Below are 25,409 nucleotides of genomic sequence, written 5' to 3'. Positions count from 1 at the left end.
CCCACCCCTGGGCCTGAAACTGTTCCACCTTTGGGTTTGGTCTTGGGCAGCCTCCAGGATATATCACCGAAACTCACAAAGCTGTGGGCCACTGACAGGGTGTCAGCGCTGACTGGAACAACTTTTCTGTGGCAGCAGTTTCAGATCCGGTGAGTACATGACCTGGGGCCAGGCCCTGGGGGCTGGGCATCTCCTCCACCTCCACAAGGAAGTGGAGACCCTGCAGACCTCAGTAGCTGGGCCCTGGGAATTAAGGATGGGGAGCAGTAAGAGGGAATACTTCCCTCACCCTATCTGGAAACTGAGACTAGTACCCCTCTGCTTCTTGGGTCCATTCTATCCAGATGTCTCCGGTGCTCAGTGATCTTGAGTTAATTCCATATCTGCAAGTCCAACACCTTATTCACTGCACCTCTTCAATATGCACAGTAACTTCCTAAGAAAGACTCTTTACCAACTAAAAAGGGAAGAGCTTTATTTTTACTGTTGTTTATAAGTAAAATTGCCCCTTAGATAAAACCAGAGGTTATCCTGTCCTCCTAATCATCAGTTTAGTAGAAAGTTTACATGTAATTTTGGAGTCTCTAAAAAAACATTTTTGCTCTTGGGCTTTGGTATTTGCTTCAGGAATACTAACCCCATACTGAAATCCAAGGATGCTTAAGTCACCTGTAATCACAGGTTCTGTATCTGCATTTTTTAACCAACCCAAGAGGATGGTGGAACTCCTGAATGTAGGACTTGCATAAATGGAATATGAAGGGTCAACTGTATTTATTGAAAAGAAGGTTCATGGACTTTATTTTAAGAACCAGTGCAGTTCAAATCCAAGTTGCTCAAGGGTGAATTTTAAACTGACTATTGCCAATTGGGTCAAAGCAACCTTTTGAATTCTCTCACCTGGCCAGAATTGAGTCAAGGAAACTAGACACCAAATAAGCTTCTCGGGACCTTTATTGTGGAACCCACAATAGGATTTAAAGTCCAACACTCTCTCTAAGAAACAGGAAGAGGAGTGTTTCTATGAAATGAGTCAGTGTCCCATGGGCTTATGCAAAGCTACCACAGCTGCATCTCTAGTCCTGGGAACCTCTGCCATTTTCCTGCCACAATGGTAATTCAGTGACCATATCTGGTAAGGTATTGGCTAAGTTGATATCAGTGGAGCCAAAGTAGCAAGGCAAGACAGAGGCATTACCATTACATTACATAACATTAAATAACATTACATAACATTATATTACATTAGAGATGACTTGTCAGCTCAAGGGAACCATCACTAACCATGCTCAGAGAACCAGTTCTGTCTGGTCAGTGGAAAAACCTCTTCAGTTGGGAGTGGGTAGCCTACCCTCACAATTAGTCTCAGAATATTAGATAATTTCCCTGCCAGAAACAGGCTGTGCAATGAGTGGGCCCCGGTGTCATCTTCATATAATCTGATACTCCACACCAACAGTACTATCCCCATCTTACATTGGTCTAGCCAAGGAACACTAATTCTTTGCTTTTTTTTTTTTTTAGAACTAGTTCTTTTGCTTTCAGGAACAACAATCTTGCAATCATAACTCTAGCTAATACATATTTTACTACTGGGAATCGGTCTGTAGTACAGCGGGCTAAGCGCAGGTGGCGCAAAGCACAAAGACCGGCATAAGGATCCCGGTTTGAACCCCGGCTCCCCACCTGCAGGGGAGTCACTTCACAGGCGGTGAAGCAGGTCTGCAGGTGTCTGTCTTTCTCTCCTCCTCTCTGTCTTCCCCTCCCTCTCTCCATTTCTCTCTGTCCTATCCAACAACAACAACAACAATAATAACTACAACAATAAAACAACAAGGGCAACAAAAGGGAAAAAATAAATAAAATAAATATAAAAAAATTATTAAAAAAAACATATTTTACTACTTATGTACCTGGCACAATTCTAGCAAGACCTCTGGGCATATAAGGAGATAATGAGAAAGCTCTCAGAAGCTGAAACCCAGCCCAGGTCCTCCTGCCCCAGCCCACGGCCCTACCCTACACACCACAGAGAGGATTCTGTGCCAGGTCAAAATGACTGCTATCTTCCCATTTACCTCAGATATTTCACAGGGTAATAATAGTAAATCTGTAACATTTTGACACTTTGCCTGCATTGACTTGTTTAATTGCTACAATTACCCCATTCCATATTGCTAAACACTATTAGAATCCCCATCTCAGAGACTGGGCAGTGGCAAAACTGGTCAAATACACATGTTAATCAGGCTGTCTCTTCAACCAGACCAGAGATGACTCAAGGCAACCCGTCCATCAGCTTCAGCATCATCACCGTATAGGCTCAGTGCTCAATAAGCAAAGATACAAGTGCACTTGGCTTTGAGCTTCAGGCTCAACGGGGCTTGAAAAATGCTCATAAACTGGAGTCGGGCAGTAGCGCAGCGGGTTAAGCATGCGTGGCGCAAAGACCTGAGCAAAGACCGGCTCCAGGACCGGCCTAAGGATCCTGGTTCGAGCCCCCGGCTCCTCACCTGCAGAGGAGTCCCTTCACAGGCGGTGAAGCAGATCTGCAAGTGTCTATTTTTCTCTCCCCCTGTCTGTCTTCCCTTCCTCTCTCCATTTCCCTCTGTCTTATCCAACGATGACAAAATCAGTAACAACAAACAGTAATAACTATAATAATAAAACAATGTCAACAAAAGGGAATAAATATTTTTTTAATTTTTTTAAAAAAATGCTCATAAACATGTACTCATTCTAATCCTTAGTCTTAGCTACAGGATGAGCCAAGAAACAACAGTCTCATACACAACAGTTTCTTAAGAGTTTGGCCATGTTCCAAGGCCTTCTATAGCTTAAACGAATCACCACCCATAGTCAATAGTACCTAGTCAGTCCTCAAAAAGCAAAGTGAAGACCCCCCCTGTTCTATGATTACCCCTCTCTCATGCCCTGCCCTCATGCATGTCTGGTAGATACCTTATTCAGGAAAAGCCCCACTCCCAACATGGTATGCTCCTGATAATCATGTCGTTTCTTATCATCTAAGAGGAAATAAAGCTCCTCTTCTTTCCAAGGTGTTTATTAGTAAAGAATATTATGAACTCGTTCTCACTAAAGTGTGAGTGACTAATAGCAAAGTGTAACACATAAAGATTTCCCGGGGGGGGGGGGGTGGGGGGAGTCTTTTATTTACCGATCAAAACCACTGGAAGTAGAGCCTTCTTATTGCAACTGTCTGTGTCACAAGACAAGCAGGTATGAGGAGATAGAAGCCCAGAAAGGCTTCTGTCCCAGACTTCACAACTAAGGCAGAGACAGGGGAGAACTGGACTCTAGGTTCATCGTCACAGATTTCCTACTGAATGGTCAATGGCATGAATTGAAGACTTCAGAACAAGGGGATGGACTATCCAGTGTCAGTGAAACTGCTTCAGAAAAAGCAGTAATTAGACTTCTTTTTCAGTGCATTACACAAATATAATCTTACAGTCTCCTTTTGAGTAGTCTCATATTCTAAATAATGGCACATTATTTATACCTGAAAGGAGACGAGTATAAACTGAGAGAGTTTGACATATGTGGTCAAGACCTTGGGTATAAAACCACCAGTAGAGCAGTGGGTTAAGCACACGTGGTGCAAAGCACAAGGACCAGCGTAAGGATCCTGGACACTCCCCCCGCCCCACTCCCCACGTGCAGGGGAGTCCCTTCACAAGCAGGTGAAGCAGGTCTGCAGCTGTCTATCTTTCTCTCCCTCTCTCTGTCATCCCCTCCTCTCTCCATTTCTCTCTGTCCTATCTAACAACAATGACATCAATAACAATAATAACTACAACAACAATGAAAAACAAGGGCAACAAAAGAATAAATAAATAAATATTTTTTAAAAACCACCAGCAGAACTGATGGTTATTAAACCAAAAAGTCAACTGTGATATATAATAAACTTCCCCTTCAAGGTAAATTTTGTGTGGTTCTAGTTCCCAATTAAAGTATATTTCTAGGACTGCTGGAGACAGCATGGTGGTTAATGCAAAAGACTTCCATGCCTGAGGCTCTGAGGCCTCTGTTTGAGTTACCAGCACTGAAAGCCAGCATTCAGTAGTGCTCTGGTTTAAGAAAACAGTAAATTAAAAAGGAGCATATTTATGTCTTTTGTTTAAATTTTGATTATTTAAAGCTTAATGTATGTATGTTTCTATTGTATAATTTAATTATCTTTCTGTAGTTTAAAAAAATAGATTATTTCTGTTAGATCAGCAGAACAGTTCACCTGGATAGTGCATCTGATTTATCATGTGCACAGCCCAGGTTCCAGCCTGGTCCCCACTGCACTGGAGAAAGCTTCAGAGCTCTGGTCTCTTTCCCTCTCTCCCTTTGTCTCTTAGTGTCTATATGTGGTCCAGAAGGGGACGTAGTGGATAAAGCATTGGACTCTCAAGCATGAGGTCCTGAGTTCAATCCCTGGCAGCACGTGTACCGGAGTGATGTCTGGTTCTTTCTCTCTCTCCTCCTGTCTTTCTAATAAATAAAGTCTTAAAAAAAAAAATCACTTTGGAGTAGTGAAGCTCTAGTGACCACAACAACAGAAAATATTATTTCGTTCATGTGCAACACTTAGCAGGCCAGTCTATGGTCTGAAGGCACCCAATTTTATCTGATCTCAGAAGCTAAGCAAAGTCAAGCCTACTTAGTATTTGAATGGGAGATAACATTTAGTGGGCATGCAGTTTGTTTTTTTCTTTTAAGTTTAAAAAAATTGCTTTTCTTTAATAAAGCCAGAGAGAAATTGAGAAGGAAGAGGGAGGTAGGGAGAAAGAAAAAGAGATACTTACAGCCCTGCTTTACCACTCATAAAGCTTCCTCCCTGCAGGTGGGGACCAGAGGCCTTGAACCCAAGTCTTTGTTCATGGAAATACATGTGCTCAACCTGTTGTACCAGCTCCTGGTCCCAACATGCAGCTATTTTCTAGACTTGTAGCTATTAGTGAAAGTTAGTCCAGATTTAGTCCCTGTAGGTCCCTTCCCCTTTCTACATTGAGTGTGCATCACATTGCATCTACATTGATCACACCACTTTTTTAAATTGTTTTCAGATATTGCTTCACATAGTAAGCAAACTCGGAGGAAACAGATACATAATAGATACATAAGTCTTTACATGAGTGTCTTTTGTTTCTTTTTACTGCTTTTTTAAAAAATTTTTTATTTCAGAAAGGATTAGTGAACAAAAGCATAAGGTAGGAGGGGTACAACTCCACACAATTCCCACCACCCAATCTCCATAACCTACCCCCTCCCATGGTAGCTTTCCCATTCTCTATCCCTCTGGGAGCATGGACCCAGGGTCGTTGAGGGTTGCAGAAGGTAGAAGGTCTGGCTTCTGTTATTGCTTCCCCGCTGAACATGGGCGTTGACTGGTCGGTCCATACCCCCAGTCTGCCTCTCTCTTTCCCTAGTAGGGTGTGTCTCTGGGGAAGCTGAGCTCCAGGACACATTGGTGGGGTCTTCAATCCAGGGAAGCCTAGCCAGCATCCTGGTGGCATCTGGAACCTGGTGATTGAAAAGAGAGTTAACATATGAAGCCAAACAATTTGTTGAGCAATCATGGATCCCAAGCTTGGAATAGTGGAGAGGAAGTGTTAGGGAGGTACTCACTGCAAACTCTAGTGTAATCCTGCTTTCAGGTATATATTTTGCAGTAGTTTATAGATACGTGTGCACATAAGCTCTCTCTCACAGGAACTGGTGTATATCTAGGTTATGGGACTTTGTTAGAAAGTGAACTACCTGAGATGAAATTAGAGTGTACTATTAAAGGAAAGGTCTCACCCGAGTAATGAAGCTGAAGGGTTGTCATTCCACACGTGAAGTCTCTGGATACAGTCTGAGGTGAAGCATGTTGAGATGGCAATCGTTGCTTTGGTTAGGTTGTGATCGGCGGATGCAATATTATTTGGTTTGGATTGGGAGATGCATACGGGAAAGTGGGCCCTATCCAAGGGTGCCAGGACTGAGGGAAGTAGGGGCTCTATAGTGAAGATGTGAGGTTCCTGCTGTCTTAGGGTTCAAAAAGACAATCAATAGTTAATATTATTATCACATTATTTGTTAATTGGGTTAACTTTGAAAAGTCCCTTTGTTATGGTTTGCTGTACAGTACCCAGTATCTTGTATATAGCTGTGCTATTGGAAGCTTCTAATCTACTTGGTCTAGGCTTTTGAGAGAGTCCGCATATCAAATACATAGCCTATATATTAAATAGATTCAGTTTGTCTTTTGAGAAACTTTGAGACATACAATTGATTTCCCCTTCTCATATTAATTAACTACTGATTTATATGTCTACATTTTGCTAGGAGTGTACATAAACACCATTCCCACCACCAAAGGTGCTTTTTTTAATTGCCACCAGGGTCATTACTGGGACTTAGTGTCAATACTACAAACCCTCTGCTCTTGGCAGTCATATTTCCCTTATTATTATTTTTTCTTTCTATTTTATTTAATAACATAGGGAGAAATTAAGAGGGAAACAGAGTGGGGCAGAGAAAGATAGACACCATTTATGAAGCATCCCCAGCCCCCCTGCAAGTAGGGAATGGTGTCTCGAACCTGGGTCCTCGTGCGCAGTAATGTTTGTGCTTAACCCAATATGCCACCACCCAACCCCCATGAGTGTCTTTCTTTACAGGTGTCAACCAAAATATGGCTACCAACATGCAACTAGCAGCAGATTTACTCATGTTCATTGGAAAGTCAGTATATACTTTCCTGGAGTCTATAATTTTGGCTTTAGTCCCTAATCCAGGGAAGAATGTAGCTGGTGAAATTGTCCTCATAACAGGTGCTGGGAGTGGACTTGGAAGGCTCTTGGCCTTGCAATTTTCTCGGCTTGGATCTGTGCTTGTTCTCTGGGATATCAATACGGAAGGCAATGCAGAGACATGCAAGATGGCCCAGGAAGCTGGGGCAAGAAGGGTTTTTGCCTATACCTGTGACTGCAGCAAAAGGGAAGATATATATAGAGTTGCCGAGCAGGTAAATCTTGGGTTCTGATAAGGGTGTTCATTATAGATAGTAACAACTGTTCTGAAATGTTGGCTGTACATCAAGTTTTTTTTTTTCCTTTTTCTATTTCATTGTCTATTTGGACATTTCTAACAATTTTTATTTTAAAAGATATTTGAGGATGAGAATTAAAATTACTGAGTTCTCACTATACACAATATACCACACAAAGTACTTGGTATGTATCATATCATAGACCTATATAGTAAGCTCATTACCACCTCCATCTAACACATAAGTAAATGAAGATACAGGCCCAGTAACTTAGCTAATAAACACAGGTAATAACATTAGAGATCCTGGGTGGGCTATTTACTATTTCTGCAGCTCAGTTTCTTTTTTAATGTTTTTTAAAATTTTTTTATTATCTTTATTTTATTTATTGGATGGTCAGAAACCGAGAGAGAGGGGGGTGGTAGGGAGGGAGAGAGACAGACACCTGCAGACCTACTTCACCACTTGTGAAGCCTCTCCCCTGCAAGTAGGAACTGGGGCCTTGAATCCTTATGCACTGTAATATGTGCATTCAACCAGGTGAACCACCACCCAGCCCCTACCCTAGTTTCTTTATCCTCAAAAATGCTACCATTTGGAAAAAGATGGCAGAGGACCTAGTGGGGCTTGTGTTGTTATGCAGAAAACTGAGAAACATTATGCACTTACAAACTACTGTATTTACTGGCAACTGTAAAACATTAATCCCCCAATAAAGGAAAAAAATGTTTTAAAAAAATGCTACCATCTACATCTGTGTGATGGGGTTAAGTGAAGGCAGTATAGCATGGTGATTAAAGCATGCATCAGTAGAGTCAAGTGAGCTGAAGCTCCACTACATATATCCATTGAAGCATTATTCAGCAATAAAATGGTGATATTGTGTCCTTTGGGATAAAGTGGATGGAATTGGAGATTATACCTAGTAACGCCAGTACGGAGAAAATGACAACTACAGAATGGTTTCACTCATGCGGAACAGAGAGAATTGAATGTCCAAATGTGGAAAAAATGTCAACTTATATCTAAGATATGGGAGAACTACAGTGGTTATCAAGAAGGATAGGGGTGGGGTGGGGACACAGAACCTTGGTGACAGGAGAGGTAAAAGAAGAAAAGACAAACAAAGCTCTAAAATTAAAGAAAATAGAGTGCATGGTCTTGGTCTAATTTAACAAGCAGAAGAAGTGTATAAATAACGTGAGGAATTACTACATTGCTAAATGTATCTCTTACTGACTCAATCCAGGTTAAAAAGGAAGTTGGTGATGTCTCCATCTTAATTAACAACGCTGGAATTGTAACAGGCAGAAGTTTTCTCCAATGCCCAGATGACCTTATGGAAAAATCTTTTGATGTGAATTTCAAAGCACATTTATGGGTAACTATTACATCTTCTTACAGTATAAAATATTCCTTTCTAAATATAAAGTCACTCCAACGTGTAAAAGTCTTCCTATTGCTTTCTTAAAGTTTTTCTAGCCTCTGCCACACAGATCTCCCAATTTTTTATTTCGCCTAGTCTTCCCAGACATCCTCTTCTGAACTAATTTAACCTCTACCTCCTAAAGCCACTGGTCAGGGAATAGTTCGAAGGCAGACTAGCCTCATGAGTGTGTTATCATTTCTTAACTACCAGCATGTGTTGGGTACTATCCTAAGTGCCTCATTCATAATCCTTAAAATAGCTCAGTGAGGGTTAGGAAGACAGTTCAATGACAAAGCACAGGACTTGAATGCCTGAGGTCCCAGGTTTGATTGCTAACACCACATATACCAGAGCTAAACAGTATTTTGATCTCTCTCTCTCTCCCTCTCCCTCTCCCTCTCCCTCTCCCTCTCCCTCTCCCTCTCCCTCTCCCTCTCCCTCTCCCTCTCCCTCTCCCTCTCCCTCTCCCTCTCCCTCTCCCTCTCCCTCTCCCTCTCCCTCTCCCTCTCTCTCTCCCTCTAGGGTGTTACCGCTGGGGCTCGGTGCTGATACTATGAATCCACTGCTCCCGGAGGCCATTTTTCCCATTTTATTGGATAGAACAGAGAGAAATTGAGTGAGGAGTGGAAGATAGACAGGGGGAGAGAAAGACACCCGCACACCTGCTTCAATGCTTGTGAATCAACCCCACACCCCCCTGCAGGTGGGGAGCTGGGGACTTGAACTAGGATCCTTGCAGGTCCTTATGCTTCGTACTATGTATGCCTAACCTGGTGCACTACAACCTGGCCCTCTGATATCTCTTTTTCTCTATCCTAGAAATAAAATGAGTAGGGGCTGGACAGAGGTCCACCTCCTTAAGCGCACATTACCATGCATGAGAACCTGGGTTCTAGCCCTTGGTCCTCACCTACAATGAGAAGCTTCACAGGCAGTGGAGCAATGTTGCAGGTGCTTCTCTCTCTACCTCCCCCTTCCTCCTCAGTTTCTCTGTCTTTATTAACAAAAAACAATAAAAGCCACCAGGAGTGGTATATTTGTCACATAGACACAAAGCACCAGCAACAACCCATGTAGCAATAAAAACAAAAATAATAAAATAGTTAAATAACTGGAATCTTAAAAAAATTAATGAAATAGTCTAGTGAGATAGGGCTTCATAAATGTACTACAATTTGGTTAAGACCACACAGCAAGTGACAGTGCTTAAATGTGACCAGAGTAACTTCAGATTTTGCCTTTCACTTTTTGGAAGTGAAAGGTACTATTAATAAACAAGCATTATGGGAGTTGGGTCCAGTGGTTAGAGTGCTGGACTTGGAAGCATGAGGTTCAGAGCCAGAGTAATACAGTACTTTTCTCTCTGTCTTTTCTCTCTCTCTCTCTCTCTCTCTCTCACACACACACACACACACACACACACACACACACACATACACACCTCTCACACACACACCTCTCACACACACACCTCTCTCACACACACACACACACACACACACACACACACACACACACACACCTCTGTGAGAGAGAGAGAGAGAAATACAAGCTTTAATTGGATCTGTTGTGAGAAAATCAAGATGTATGATTCAAGCCTCCACAATAGGCACTTGCTTTCCTTCTGTCTCTTCCAGCCCTTGTGCCAATTTTGTTCTAGCCCTGCTCCATAGCTTGTCCTTCTCTGAGCAAACTCTCTGGGAGGAGACATTCACTGGAGATGTTAGAGCCCCCTTCATTCTCCTCACACTTTCATAGATAGGCTCCCTCTGTGTGGGGAAACTCCCCCATGGTAATCTCCAAACAGTATTGATAGTTTTTCAGTCCCCTTGTTGAACCAAAAGTGTAACCGTACTAGTAGTGTTCTTGGTTTTCATACAAACTTCAGAAGGAAAATAAAAAGACTCACAATGAAGTGGTACCATACTGCTTTCAGGAACTACTGGAAGTGATTTATGTTGTCCCAAATATTCCTCTCCTATGTTAGAACCAAGCTGGAAAATATGGTCAAAATGGGGGCTAGGTGGTGGAGCACCTGGTTGAGCGCATATGTTACAATGTGCAAGGACCCAGGTTTGAGTCTCCGGTCCCCTCCTGCAGGGGGAAAGCTTTACGAGTGGTGAAGCAGTGCTGCAGGTGTCTCTCTGCCTCTCTTCCTCTCTGTCCCATGCTTCCCTCTCGATTTATGGCTGTCTGTATCCCATAAATAAATAAAGGTTAAAAATTTTAAATATATGGTCAAAATGAAGATGAATCTCCTTCATAATCTTCTTGAAAGTCTCTACTCCTGCTGCTTTTTGCTACTCTCTGTTTTTCTCATCTCTTTCATAGTCTCTTCTGTCTCTCCCATCTAGTTTTTCCTAAAATGTTAGTATTTCCCTCTGTACACCTGTTCTGAACACAATTTAATTGCTAGCTCATAATTTCCACTCTTACAAGAGGAATGTCCCCACAGAAAAATGAAGAGACTTATTACAAGCCATCACAACTCAGGATTGCCCAATTGCCTTCCTCTTGAATCCTTTTGGTTTCTATCCCTCTCTTATGTGTTTGTTTTTCTCTGAAACATTGTGATGCTGACTATGTTGCTTGAGCTCTCTCTTTTTACAGGAGATCCTCTTTCTCATATTTACATTATTCATATTTTAAAAAGTGAGAGATATTTTATTTTACACAATTATATTTAATTCTTCATATTGAATTAATCATTCATTTGTTAATGAATACTTCTCTAAAAGGTCATTTCTCTCTTTACTACCTCTTTCTCCAGGTTCCATATCAAAAGTGGGACTTTTGAAAGTACTGAAACACAGTATTTATCTCCTCTCTCTAGTAAATATTCTCTTTTATGACATGAAATAAAAATAAAGAACCATGATTCAAAGAAGTAGGATGAGTATGAAAAAGTAAAAAAATAAAAATTGAAAGAGAGAGGGAGGAAGAGATTAAGGAGAGATACAATAGTTTCATGGTCCATGAAGTTTCCCCAGTGCTGCAGGCAGTGCTTCCATGTGATGCCAGGGCTCAAACCCATAGCCTCATGCCTACTGAGCACATAGTCCACTGAGTGAGCTATCTTCTAGCCCCAAAGTATGTGTGTGTGTGTGTGTGTGTGTGTCCATGGCCTCACACCTGTACAGTTTTATCACACCAGGCTGAACTGTTTTCATTCAGAAAGAAACACAGAGAGAGAAAGAGTTGCCACAGCACCAAAGCATCTCTCAGGGGCATAGTACCTCCCATGTGGAGCCAGGACTAGAACTTGGGTTGTGTACTTGGCAAGGCAGAGACTCTAGCTAGTGAGGCTACTTCTCCCAGTCCCAAAGTAAAGCCAACAATAACTTATCTTGTGAACAATGTTGAGGCAATTTTTTAAATATGTATTTTCATTATATTGATTATAAATTATATGATTTAACAGTACTGAGGGAATTTTCTAAAGTAAAATATGGGCCAAGGGAAAAAAGGTAATTTAGGTCTAAATAATCTTATCCTGTGTGGGCCTGGGTGGTGGTGCACCTGGTTAAGAGCACATTATAGTGTGCAAGGATCTGGGTTCATATACAGGGGGAAGCTTCACAAGAAGTGAAGTGGCTCTGTAGGTCTCTCTCTCTTTCCTCTCTTTCTCTCTCTCTCTGTCTTTCTCTCTCTCCCTCTTTATCTCCCATTTCCCTCTCAAATTGTCTCTGTCTCTATCCAACAAATAGATAAAATAAAAATTTTAAATTATTATTTAAAAATTTCATCCTCAAGTACTCAAATTGGTTTTGGAATTGTGACTTCCATAATTTCACTTAATACTGTTTCAATTATCATCTGTATGTTTTAATATCTAAAATGTTTTAATTATGGGGCTGGGTGGTGGTGTACTTGGTTGAGCACATATGTTACAATGCACAGAGACCTGGGTTCAAACCCCCCAGTTCCCACCTTTAAGAGGAAATTTCAAGATTGGTGTATCAGGTCTGCAGGTGTCTCTCTTCCTCTCTATCTCTCCCTCCCCTCTCAATACCAGGTTGTCTCTATCAAATAAAGATAATATATTTTTATTTTTAAAAATTATTTTAATTGCTATTTTACATCAAATACTAAATTTTCAAAGATTCCAGGGAAATATGTGAGTAAAATATAGATATAATTAAATTGGTTTTAATAATATTGGAACTACCACCGGAAAATACTGATTTACCAGATTAAGCAATTAAGAAATTTAGTTTCCACATGTTTAATATACTATTTCTGTGTCCTCAAATATTTTTTTCTGAGCTTAAAAATATACAGTTAGCAAAACAGTTCAAGTAGACAATGCATTTGCTTTGCATGTGAATGGCCAAAGTTTGAGTCCAGTCCCAACCTCACTAGAAAAACTTTCAATGTTTTAGTAGCCTTCCCTCTTTCTCTCCATTGTCCCCAGCACACATGGAACAAAGCCAAAGACTGTCATAGGGATCCCGGTTCAAGCCCACACACACACACACACACACACACACACACATACCTACAGGGGGTGTTGGCAGGTCAGCAGGTGCTTATTTTTCTCTCCCCTTCTCTCCCGATTTCTCTCTGTCCTATCCAACAACAACAACAGCAATAACAACAATAACAATAGCAACAAGGGCAACAATTGCAATAAAAATGGGGAAAATGGCACCAGGAGCAGTAGATTTGTAGTGCAGGAACCGAGCCCTCGTGATAACCCTGGAGAAAAAAAGGGAGCAAAAGGCAGCCTGTAGCAGTGAAACCCCCGTAGCAAGTATATGTGTGTATGCTAGTCACAATGATTATATACCTTGTCCAGATGTATATATAACATCATCATGTCCCTTCTTCCCTCTCTACCTGAAATTTTTAAAAAGAATTAAAAAGTCAGACCAGGAGAAGAAGAATCACATATATGTGCTGCCCTAGTACTACTAGAGAAAAGAACTTGAAATGTGTTCCAAAATGTTCACAGCTTCATTTTTCCCTTTGTAGACTTATAAAGCTTTTCTACCTGCTATGATTGCTAATAACCATGGCCATTTGGTTTGCATTTCAAGTTCAGCTGGACTAGTTGGAACAAATGGACTGGCAGGTAAGAGAAATGTAATATTTCAGTTACAAAATTTCTTGGGACTATAACATAGAATAACTGAATAATTAGCATTGTCTTGGTGAACTAATAATTAACAATAATAAACTAAGGGGGTCTGTGCACTAAGGCAAGAGTATGAGAAGTTCATTAGCATCCAAACTGTCCATCAAGTATACTTACACAACTTCAAATTACACAGTTGGAACAAATTGTTATCCTCTTAGTTTAACAAAAACGCATCTTTTTTTTTCTCCTTACACAAAGGATTAGCATAGTCACCATCCTTAAATTCACCTGGCATTGCTATCAGGATGGGAACAAGGTTGACTGTGCCTTCTTTTTCCTTTCTTCTTTTCTTTTTCTTTTTTTTTTCTCACTTTATTAGGGTGGTAACAGTTTACAGTATAGTTCTTGTTACATAGATACCAACAGATACAACCTCTCATCTTTTCATGATAGGTGTCTCCTTACTGTCCTTGTGTCTTAATTTCCACCCACAACTTAGATCATCCAGTATTTGTGGTCCTTATCTTTCTATGGCAAGTTTCTATTAAGTGGTCTCACCCTACTGTGAGTTCAGAGAAAGTATGTCCTTTCATTCCCAGCAAATCTAAAATTAACCTCTTTGTTTTCCACTGTTCAGTTTTCAGGCACTAGCTATCAAACTCATTTCCTTTGCAAATACCTTGATGATAGCAGTTTGGTGGGGCCAAAGATCCTGAAGGACAACCCAACTCAGGAGCTGACTCTCAGAGCAACAGAAATTTTGCCCTTTCTTCTCAACGCACCCCTTGAGCAAATGTCCAATGTTTAGGTTTACACAAACACTGAGATAATCCTCAAGAACTTTCACAGCAAGTCTCAGATAATAGATTGGCCAGTTTGCCAATAGAGAACTTCCTAATGCTTTGCAGCTAACTACCAAGTTCAAGACTCACAGCACTGGTCTCAGCACAGTTTATCTCAACTACATGAATAAGTTTTCAGAACCACTAGTCACTCAAAATACTATCAGTATATATGCATCTTTGTACTTTGACTCTCCTTCCCCTGTCCTTCCTAGAATACATTGTGTTATTACTAACATCTCTCTGGGATATCTGGTAAATCATGACTCTTTAAAAATGACACAGTTGTATTATAGCTCTTAATAATTTTTTTTAACCATAATACTGTTCAGCTCTAGTTTGTGGTGGTGTGGGAGAGTTGAGCTTGGGACTTTGGAACCTCAGGCATGAAAGTCTGTTTGCATAACCACTATGCTATTTTCTCTGCCTTAATAATCATTTTTCTGATAATGATATCTCTGTCTTCCACTTTGAGCTCATGTTAGAAACAAGTGTAAGCACTGAGGAGACCACACAATGACTATGCAAAATATTTTCATGCCTTAGGCTTTGAGGTCCCAGGTTCAATCCCCAGCATCACCATAAACCAGAGTTGAGCAAATTCTCTTGTCTTTCTGTCCCTCTCTCATTAAAAAATAATGAAAGATAGGAGAGAGGGAGAGAGAGAGAGAGTGAGAGGGAGAGGGAGAGGGACAATAGAGAAATACAAGTCTTTTATAATTCCCTCAGTATAGATCTTGACTTGCCTGCATCAAACTACCTGGGAACTAGTTGGAATACAGAGTCTATGGGTCCTGGGCCATAACTGCACATCAGAATCCCTGGAGTCAAAGGGTCGTAAGTTGTATTTATTCCAAAAGACTCAGATGACCCTAGACACTGCTCAAAACCCCTTCTTTAGCTTTCTCTCCCATTATCATCTCACCCATGTCCTGAACATCCGTGCACCTGACATCCCCACAACTGGCACATGTAGCCTGGTTCTTGCCAGTTGTGGTAACTACTTCTCAAGAGAGCAAATAAGTATGTCTCTTTCACATGTGGAAGGAAAAGGAAAGCACTAGCCCACTTAGACCCCTTATCTTCTCCAAATGTTTCCATTTATTGTATTGAAGAGTCAGCTGGTCACTAAAAGCAAGTGTGATTAAATACAAAATGTTCAAAGCCAACATAAATGCCATTTCCTTCCTACCCTTGCATGCCCCACCCTACATTTTCAAGCTATCTAAGAGTTAAAGGTTAAAGTCAGCTGGCCTTTGTGGGATGTTTTGTTGGGGGTGTTTTGTTTTGTTTTGTTTTGTTTCCTGCAAGTGGAACAAAATTACAGTTGAAAGAAACTCATCTGAGTATCTCTGGCCTTTCTGCTTGGATTCCTACACTACTTTTTTTTTTTCATTGTGTTAGCGTCACTGGAGCTTCACTGCTCTGGTCAAAGAGAGAGAAATAGTGAGATAGGGAAGAGGGGGAGAACAGAACCAAAGATTCTTCCAATTTGGAAGGGGCAGGGTTCAAACCTGGGTCATGCACATCTGTGGTGAAATAGATGCACTACCCAGCAGGTCAGCTATTTTGGCAAGCCCTAACATCCCTTGTATGTGGAGGTTTGAAGTCTGGCACAGAGTGTGGCTACACATTTTGCACTCTATATAATATGAGAATAGCATATGCTCATTAACAAGGCTAAAGCAATGCAACACACAGGAGATTTTCACAGTAGATCAACTGACTTCATGCTCATGTCTGTTTCCAGTGTGAGTAAACCAAGATCATACAAAATCAAGCCTCTGATATTATTCCATTCTCTACTGAATTCATGAAGTGAGAAAACCTTTGACCAATGCCATTTTAAAACTTTTAAATCTCTAGTAACTATGTTTGTCTTTTTTAGATTACTGTGCAAGTAAATTTGCAGCCTTTGGATTTGCTGAGTCAGTATTCCTAGAAACAGTTTGCCAGAAACAAAACGGCATCAAAACCACAATTGTGTGCCCATTTTTCATAAAAACTGGAATGTTTGAGGGTTGTACTAGTAGGTAAGTCCTTTGATACAAAAGAAACTGCATTTAACAAAAAAAAACTGACTGGCTGTCTATTTTACTTTGTGGTAGCTTTAAATAATGTTATAAATAACTTTTTTCCCAGGATTAAGTCTGTTGTACAAATAGAATTTCTGTCTGTCCTCAAATGTGTTTAAATGCAAATGTGTCCAACTTTTAGCCAGATCTGTTCCTCCATCTACTGAAGCAGCAAACAAGACCAGAGAACCAAATATTTGGAAAAAGAGAAACTTTATTATACTAGCAGGCTTGATGTCCAGACCACTCCAAAAAGAATACCAGCCTCCAGCCTTTGTTCTCTGGGGTCCAGTTTCTTAGAGAGATATGACACTGGTCTATTTCAGTGTCTCACTATCTGAGTCAGGACCCCAAGTACCACTCTATTTTTCTCACACAGGAAGAGTAATATCTGGCAAGCCCAGGGCTGGGACAGTCATCAGTTTCTTCTTCAGGTTTTTGAATGCCCCTTCTTGAGCCACCTCCCATACCAGTAGCCTTGTTCCTGGTCCCTTTAAAGCTTCATGGAGAAGTACAGCAATATCAGCAAATCCTAGGATCCACAGCCAGAAGAATCCTGCTGCCCCTAGGAATTCTCAAAGCTGTCTTTTGTTCTGGGGATATTGCAAATGACCTCTTCTTGAGCCACCTCCCATACCAGTATCCTTGTTCCTGGTCCCTTTAAAGCTTCATGGAGAAGTACAGCAATATCAGCAAATCCTAGGATCCACAGCCAGAAGAATCCTGCTGCCCCTAGGAATTCTCAAAGCTGTCTTTTGTTCTGGGATATTGCAAATGACCCCTTCTTGAGCCACCTCCCATACCAGTAACCTTGTTCCTGGTCCCTTTAAAGCTTCATGGAGAAGTTCAGCAATATCAGCAAATCCTAGGATCCACAGCCAGAAGAATCCTGCTGCCCCTAGGAATTCTCAAAGCTGTCTTTTGTTCTGGGGATATTGCAAATGAACTTTTTCCTTTCAGGTCCTCATTGACCATGGCCTTCTTAGATATGACACCCCAAGTAGGTGACCTGCTTCTGAAATATCTGAGCCCTTTTTTTTTTGGATACTTTATATCCTGTCTTCTATAGGTGGCACAGTAGTTCTCAGGTCCCTCTGAGCAGTCTCTCTTTGTGGGTGCTGTCAGTGACAAGTGACAAGTGACAAGTTGTCCTCATATTTCAGTATGGTGTATGATTCTGGCCTGCAGTGTTCCAGGTCCTTTCCCAAGGCCTCCCCAAAGAAGGTAGGGGAACTTCTGAAATCTTGAAGAAGCCATGTCCAAGTCAATTGTCCCTTCTCCCTGGTATCTGGGTCATCCCATTCAAAAGTTTTCCTTGGCCAGGTGCAAGCAAAAGAAGGCATCTTTTAAGTTAAGGCAGATTTACCAGGCCTCCTAGGAAGGAATCACCATGAGGAGAGTGTAAATGTTGGGCACCACTGGATAGTTGTCTCAGTCACTTCACTGATTCTGCATCAGTCTTGTACTGGCCGAGTCTCCTGTCCCTGGTTTTCAGACCAGGAGAAGAGAAGTGTTCCATGGAGACTGGATTTCTTGAAGAATTCCTAATCTCTTGAGTCTCTAAATATGTGGTTCAATGCCCTGATGTGCTTCTTGTGCAATGGGATACTGTTGCAGACTCACTGGTTAAGCCGCTGGCTTCAGGGTCACAATTACTGCCAGGTGCACTATTGCTAGTCCAATCTGTCCATTTTCAGCCCAGACTCCAGAATAGTCACCAAAGAGGTCATGATTATCATATTTCTATGCCTGATTCAGGAGTTCTCAAGACTGCAGCCTCCATTCTTCCTGGGGGGAGATCTCTAGCATGAGCATTAGTGGCTGGTCCTGTTTTCTTGGGGTTTCTATTGTAATGGTGGTTTCTACTTTAGAGAGTAAGTCCTTGCCCAGGAGAGGTCCTGGGCACTCAGGTACATAGAGAAATTGGTGGTATACTCTATGTCCTCCACAGTGCATTCCCTAGGTGCACATAACTGATAAGTTTTTGGCCTTCTGGTAGCCCCAACAATTGTGACCATGTCTTTTGTGAGTCTGCACACAGGTTGATTCACAGTAGAGAGGGCAGCACTGGTGTTCAGAATAAAGTCAATACTACAGCTCCCGAATTGGACGAGGACCAAGGGCTTTTGAGAACCAATGTGAATCAAGCCCAGTCACCCCTATCCTGATTCAAAAGGTTAATTAGAGGAACCTGGGGGACATAGGACAAGTCCAGATGAAACTCTGTTACCTTTTATGATTCTGCTATCAGCTCCACTCTGTTTCTGTGAATGTCACTTATAGGCTGAGTAACAAATACAATGTTGACCATAGAGCGATGCTCAGGGACTTCTAGATAAAAAGGAGTACAGTGGCCATAGACATCACATAGTATCTCATAGAAATGGCTGGGAGATTCATCATCTCCCTGGGTGACATCCACCTCTTTTGTCCAGTTTGTGACCTAGCAGGCTCAGGCCTGTGCACCTCCAATCATCACTGACCAGAACAAAACAAAGGAGGCCTAGCCTTCTGGGGTATTGGGGGGTCCCAGTTGAGTCACTCGTCAGGAAAGGCACGCCATGCCCAGGCCTCATGATAGATGTGTTCTTGTGGTGCTTGGTCTCAAAGCCACTCATGGGAAGCTATGACCAGGTGGAGCCTTTCATCAGAGGGAAACCAACAGCTGTTGGCAATCGCTCCTTGTGTGCTGGTGGATTTCCATAGTAGTACTGAGATCTCTCTTGAAGTAGGGCTTTTCAGAATAGCAAGGTATATGATTGCACCAGTTCTGGAGGTCCGTGGTGGTAAAGGGCTGATAGTTGAGAACAGTGGGACCTTAATGATAGGTGCCATCTGTTTGTGGGGTAAGCAGTCCTGGTTGCTCACGCAAAGGAAATGGGCCTTGGGACAGGAAGTAGCCTTCCCAAGGCAAGAGTGGAGGGTGGTGGATAGTGGTGTGGCTGGGAGAGGAGACAGAAGTGATTATAGCCAAGAAGCTAATGGTTGAGGGAGCAAGGAGGGAGCTGCTGCTGACTGAGTTAGAAGTTGATGAAGTGGGGAGGCAGCTGCTGCTGACTGGGTGACATCGAGGTGGATGGGAAGGGGTGGTCATTTAGATCAATCAAATTTTGTTGTGGAGGTCGAGGAGGCTGTGGAGCCACATAAGGTGGGGGCAGTTCCTCAAGGGCAAGCTTAGCCAGAATGGTTGGGGAAGACTCCTGTGTTGAACTCTTTTTTGGGTGTGGGACAGTTTTAGAAACAAGGAGTATCTGAAAGGCAGAATCAGATTGGGAAGGAGTAACTTGGTAGCATAGTCAACTGGGGGTTCTTCCTTAGAGAGAACCAGGAGTCTGGAAACTGATATGGGTGGCCCAGTTTTCCAAGAAAAACTTCTCAGACTCAAGTGATGGTGACAATCAATGTCTGAGTCCTTTGGCAAGACCATCCAATATCAAAGGAGGGCCAGTGTATCTCATGAAAAATTTTCAGCTTCCAAGCCTTCATTTGGGTACCATAATCCCCTGAATAGCCGAACTTGAAATTTTTGAGCATCTCCTCAAGGACTGACTGTAGAAGTACCAAAAGGCCTAGAGGGGGTGTTGTCTATGACTTTATATGTGCTTAACCCGTGAATGGTGTTACAAAGGGAAGGGAGCATAAGTCCCAAAGGGCCCACACAGCAAATAGATGCTTACTTGACCCAGTTCCTCGTGGAATCTAAGGGGTACCTTAGCATGGGGGTGAGGGTATATCTCCCCACTCTCAGTCATAACTCTGAGGAGTTGTGAATCCCATTAAGCCAAAATGGCTGTCCATGAAAGTGCAAGTTAAAGCCCACTCAGACCCCATAGCTGAGCCACAGAACATTCATACACACACACACACACACACACACACACACACACACACACACTCATTCATTTGTTCACTCCAGACATTAACACATTCTTAATTTTAATATCCAAACATAACTTCAGAGAAGATTTTTATCTTCAGAGTCTCCTGACTTGGGACTATATACCGTAAGTCTCTTGGGTGATCAGTCCCAAACCAGTTTCAATCTGTTTAGGAGCCCCATGCTTACTTACCTGTCCAGAGACCCCAAAGTCTGTCCTGTTTCCAAATCATATCAGGGTGGTTTCAGGCTGGGGGTTCAGGTCACCACTCAGAAAGAAAGACTCTGGATACTGTCAGAGGTGCACACTTCACTCAGTACAAATTTTGAGGCCAAGACCCTGGCCCTGAAAGGTCCACTGACTTGCCATAAATGGGCTTTGTGGCCTAATCTTGCTGGGAAGCCTACAAATAAAGCAACAAACAAGACCAGAGAATCAAATATTTGGAAAAGGGGAAACTTTATTATGCTAGCAGTCTTGGTGTCCAGATCACTCCAAGAAGAACACCAGCGCCTAGCCTTTGTTCTCTGGGGCATTTATGCCTATAGTACAGGTCTTTAAGTTACTTGGTGCAATTTCTTTGTTATATAGCAAGCTGGGAATGCAAAAATAGATTATTAAAAGTTGGCTCTTACAGTTAAACATGTGTTTGCATACCTTCCCCTATAAAGCAGTGGCATTCCCTTTGTCTACATATGACCTGGCCTTTCGTTAGCTATTTCACTAGAAGAGAAAAAGCAAATAAATGATATCTTACAAAATTTTACCCCTAGTTTCTAAGAATTATCTAATATTTATTGCTTATGTACTCATTCCCTTGATTAATAATTGTCTGTGTTAACTTGGGGGGTTTGTTTTTGTTTACCTCCTAGATTTTGTTTATTACCAATTCTGGAACCAGAATATGCAGTCAAAAAGATAATAGATGCCATTCTTCAAGAAAAAACGTACCTCTATTTGCCAAGGTTTCTGTACTTCGTAATGTTTTTAAAAAGGTAACAACATTAACACCTGTTGCTTCCGTAATGCATTCCCTGAGTATCCTATGCCTGCTTCCCCTAAGTACAGTGTCTCCAAGTCAAGGTCAGACAGTAAGCCAGGACAGTAATTGATTATGAAGTGACCCCTTTGCAGGTGGTGAACTAGGGGCTCGAACTGGGATCCTTGTGCTTCAAACTATCTTGCAATTCATTTTATAGTCTGTGACTGGTCATGTAATTACACTTTCCCTTCATAAACATCTCTGTTTTGCAAAGAATCACATTCCTTTCTGAAAGCACTCCCCTCTGTTGAGTTGAAATCTGTCCTGACTTGCATTAGCTCTGACTTTGCCCTCTAGCACAGTGAAGAATCCCATCCCTCTTGCAGGCAGGAGCTCCTCACTTACATGAACGTAGATGTTGTGCTTCTTTCCCACTGCATGCCTAACAGTCATCATCCTTCCTGCATAAGGAAATGTCTTTTATCTTTAGCTAACTGCATCTACTTTGTGCAGTGAATCAGAAGTGAATCTCACATCCTCTGCTTGTTTAGGCTTCCCCTAGCACTGAAGTGAAATGGCCGGTAAAGACTAATAGGAGCTGAGCAAAGGGACAAGCAGTCTGAAATTGGGAGGTGGTCAGGGAGTTTATACTCCTGCTTACTAAGCCTGTGACACCATTTTTAATTATTTATTTATTTATTTATCTACTTATTTTGACAGGACAGAGAGAAATTGAAAGGGAAAAGGGAAGTAGAGGGCGAGAGAGAGAAAGAAACATCTGCTGCACTACTTCACTGCTTATAAAGACTACCTTCTGCAGTGGGGACTGGCTGCCTGAACCTGGGTTCTTCTGCATGGTAACAGGTGTGCTCATCTGGGTTCACCACTGCCCAAACCTTTTTATTCTCATTTAATTCCTCATTGATAAGGTAGAAATCAATGTGTGAAACAGTTTCTAGATCAACAAATGCAGTTCAGTGAGTCTATTCATAGTTTAGCAAGTACTTCTAACTGATAGTATAGTATTGGCAATGATAAAGAACATGGAGCTTAATTTCCCCAATTTTTCAAAATTGGGCTTAAACTTGCTTGTATGGGATATTGGTTTCAGACTCCAATTTAAGAAAGAGCTACAGAATTCCTGAGTAGGGATTTGAAACATGAAAAAAAAAAAATTGATGAAAGGGACGACATCTCACACATACCTCTAAATGTTCCTTAATAAACATTACAATGTGCTGTGCCAGGAACACAGCATAGAAGTTTTACATAAGGGACTTTCACTCCTGCAGCTTCAAATTCACAGTTTGAATCCTTTATACCAACATAAGCCAGAGAAAGAGAAACAAGAAACCCTGCTATCAAATTAGCTTCAATGAGGGGGGGGGGGGAGGGCTATGTAGTGGATGAAAGAGAATAAACAAAAAGTTAATTGAAGGAAAAATCTCCCTGGGTGTGTGTAGGTACTCTGAAAACACACACACACACAAACAGAGGGTGTGTGAGATAGCATAATTGTTATGCAAAAGATTCTCCAGCTTAAAGCTCCCAGTTTCTAGGTTTGATCCTCTGCAGCACTATAAGCCAGAGCTGAACAATGCTCTGGGGGGGGGGGGGGGAGAAAGAAAGAAATTATAATGGTTTTGAAAAAATAGAAAGCAAGAAAAATAAATCTGGGCACTGGAAGATGGCTCACCCAGTAGAGCACATACTTTCCTATGCCCAGGAACTCAAGTCTCCCTGCCACCCCACCACCACCACCACATGGGAACGACTGCACTTAGAAACTCCTAGAGTAGTAGAGCAGTGCTTCAGTATTTCTCCTTCTCTCTGTCTCTGTCTCTCTCCTTTTCTGTCTCTTGCCCTCTATCTTATTTAAAATAAAAAAAAAAAAAAGTCTGCCAGGAGTGAAGAGACTATGCAGGCATAAAACCTTCAGCAATAACCCTGGCATGCAGAAATGAAAAGAAAAAGAAAATAGGGAGCTGGGGGGGCAGGGGTGTCTGGGTTAGTTGTTGTAGTTGAGATTTAATGTTCAAGCTGGTACCCAGGGCAGTTTTCACAGAGATAACACTTGACCAGAGACCAATAGCTAGGACACACAGAAATACTTGACCGGTTCAAGACCCCGGGTCCCCACCTACAGGGGAGTCACTTCATGGGCAGTGAAGCAGGTCTGCAGGTGTTTATCTTTCTCTCCCCCTCTCTGTCTTCCCCTCCTCTCTCCATTTCTCTCTGTCCTATCCAACAACAATGACATCAGTAACAACAATAATAATAACTACAACAATAAAATAACAAGGGCAAAAACAAAGGGGAAATGAATAAATAAGTATTTATTGGAAAAAAAAAAAGAAAGAAATACCTGACCATCTAGGAGTGCTCCCAGAGGGACAATGAGCCCAAGGTATTTCACCTGACCTCACGCTTAGGACAGACTTGCTGTGTATGCTGTGTATGCTGGGTCTCTCAGGCTCTGCAATGTAGAAACCAGGATCAACTGGTTGAGGGTGCTCTGGTGGGAATGGCCAGCAAGGACAGAGAAGACAAACAGTGTTCATAAGGCCTAGACAAAGGTCTAAGAAGCAATTGCATCCTCATCATTTCCTCAGAAAAGGAAGACATGCGCACATCCATACTGAAAGAAACTGGGACATATGTTCTAATAACTAAAATGGCTTTGCAAATGGAAGAGCTAGGACTCAAGCCAACCTCCTCTCACTGCTCAGGACTTCACTGACTACTGTCATGACAAAGTGCAGTGACACTTTGAACACTGATAGGGAATACATTGGATAATGTCAAGAAAGCTTAGGATGGGCAAAATAGCTCACCTGGATAGTGGGCCCGCCATACTGAGGGGAGCTTTGGTGCTGTGGTACTTCCCCACACCCCACCATTCTTCCTATGTCTCTATCTGGAAAGTTTGCAACAGCAAAACCCCAACAACTATAAAAAAAAAAAAAAAAAAAAAACCCTAGGGAGGCTGAGTGGTTGGTGATGCACTTGGTTAAGCATCAAGGACCCAGACCCAAGCCCTTGGCCCCCACCTTCACAGTGAAGCTTCATAGTTTTGTAGGTTTCTTGTGTCTCTCCACTTTTTTTTTTTTTGTCTCCAGGGTTATAGCTGGGGCTCGGTATCAACACTACAAATCCACTGCTCCTGGCAGCCATTTTTGCTATTTTATTGGATAGGACAAAGAGAAATTGAGAGAGGAGGGAGGTCAAAAAGAGGGAGGCAGATGGCTAGACACCTGTAGACCTTCTTCACTGCTCATGAAGTGTCCCCCCTACAGGTGGAGAGCTGGGGCTTGAACCAAATCCTTGTATGTGTCCTTATACTAAGTACTAGGTGCATTTAACCAGGTGTACCACCACCTGGCTCCCTATCTCTCCTTCTCTATCTCCACATTCCTTCTCAATTTCTTTCCATATCCCAAATAAATAAATATATTTTTAAAAATCTAGGAAAGATCTAGAAACCCTAATCCAATGTCCTCACACAAAGTGAATAAGTACAAAGGACTGTGAGGCTCACACACTAACATGTATGTCTGACAATGACTTCATCTGGGTCTAAGTCAGTGACACTGAGATTCAACTGAGCTGGCAAAAGTATTTTCATGAATATTAACTAAGAAAACTTACTCTTGTGTTCTTTTCAGTATTTTGCCCATCAAGACGGGTCTGGTTTTTGCTGACTATGTGGGTGCCCTTAATGCAATGGATGGATTCCATGGTCAAAAGAAAAATAACTAAAGGCTAATCCTATGGATGATCTCATCTGCTATCCAATGTTACCTAGTGCTCACTTCAACAAAGAAAAATATGTTTGTCCAATAGTAGAGTCTCCAAACAGTGGCTTTATTTCATGATCTGGATAACAGGTTTCAGTCTATGCTTCTGAAATTAATATTGCTACCTGATTTGTTGTTGTTGAATATTATTTTGCAATAAAAGGTGACCTGTTTCTGGTTGTTTTCTCATTCATGGACCTGATCTTTGTGTTTCTCAGTGGGAAAATGTATTAAATGAAACTAGTGGTTGTACTTAAGCTTGCATTAGGAAAGAG

General features: G+C 41.8%; 1 protein-coding gene across 1 annotated transcript; it reads left to right on the top strand.

The window, feature by feature from the left end:
- SDR16C5 (short chain dehydrogenase/reductase family 16C member 5) lies at positions 1–25,179 on the top strand. The gene is made up of 7 exons (XM_007531525.2): positions 1–149; positions 6,681–7,027; positions 8,301–8,432; positions 13,455–13,554; positions 16,291–16,435; positions 21,228–21,350; positions 25,003–25,179. Exons 2-7 carry the CDS (start codon positions 6,695–6,697, stop codon positions 25,094–25,096), a joined length of 927 nt encoding a protein of 308 aa, XP_007531587.1. The 5' UTR covers positions 1–149; positions 6,681–6,694; the 3' UTR covers positions 25,097–25,179.
- Positions 25,180–25,409: the final 230 nt, after the last annotated feature.

Source organism: Erinaceus europaeus, chromosome 1, assembly GCF_950295315.1.
Source record: "Erinaceus europaeus chromosome 1, mEriEur2.1, whole genome shotgun sequence".
In the NCBI taxonomy this organism is placed as follows: Eukaryota; Metazoa; Chordata; class Mammalia; order Eulipotyphla; family Erinaceidae; genus Erinaceus; species Erinaceus europaeus.
This window is presented reverse-complemented; position numbering and strand designations above follow the sequence as displayed.

Coding starts and splice junctions, on each gene's coding strand:
- SDR16C5 (XM_007531525.2), top strand. CDS start 6,695: ATGGCTACCAACATGCAACTAGCAGCAGATTTACTCATGTTCATTGGA. Junction 13,555..16,290: donor TGGAACAAATGGACTGGCAG/GTAAGAGAAATG, acceptor TGTCTTTTTTAG/ATTACTGTGCAAGTAAATTT. Junction 21,351..25,002: donor TTCGTAATGTTTTTAAAAAG/GTAACAACATTA, acceptor TGTTCTTTTCAG/TATTTTGCCCATCAAGACGG.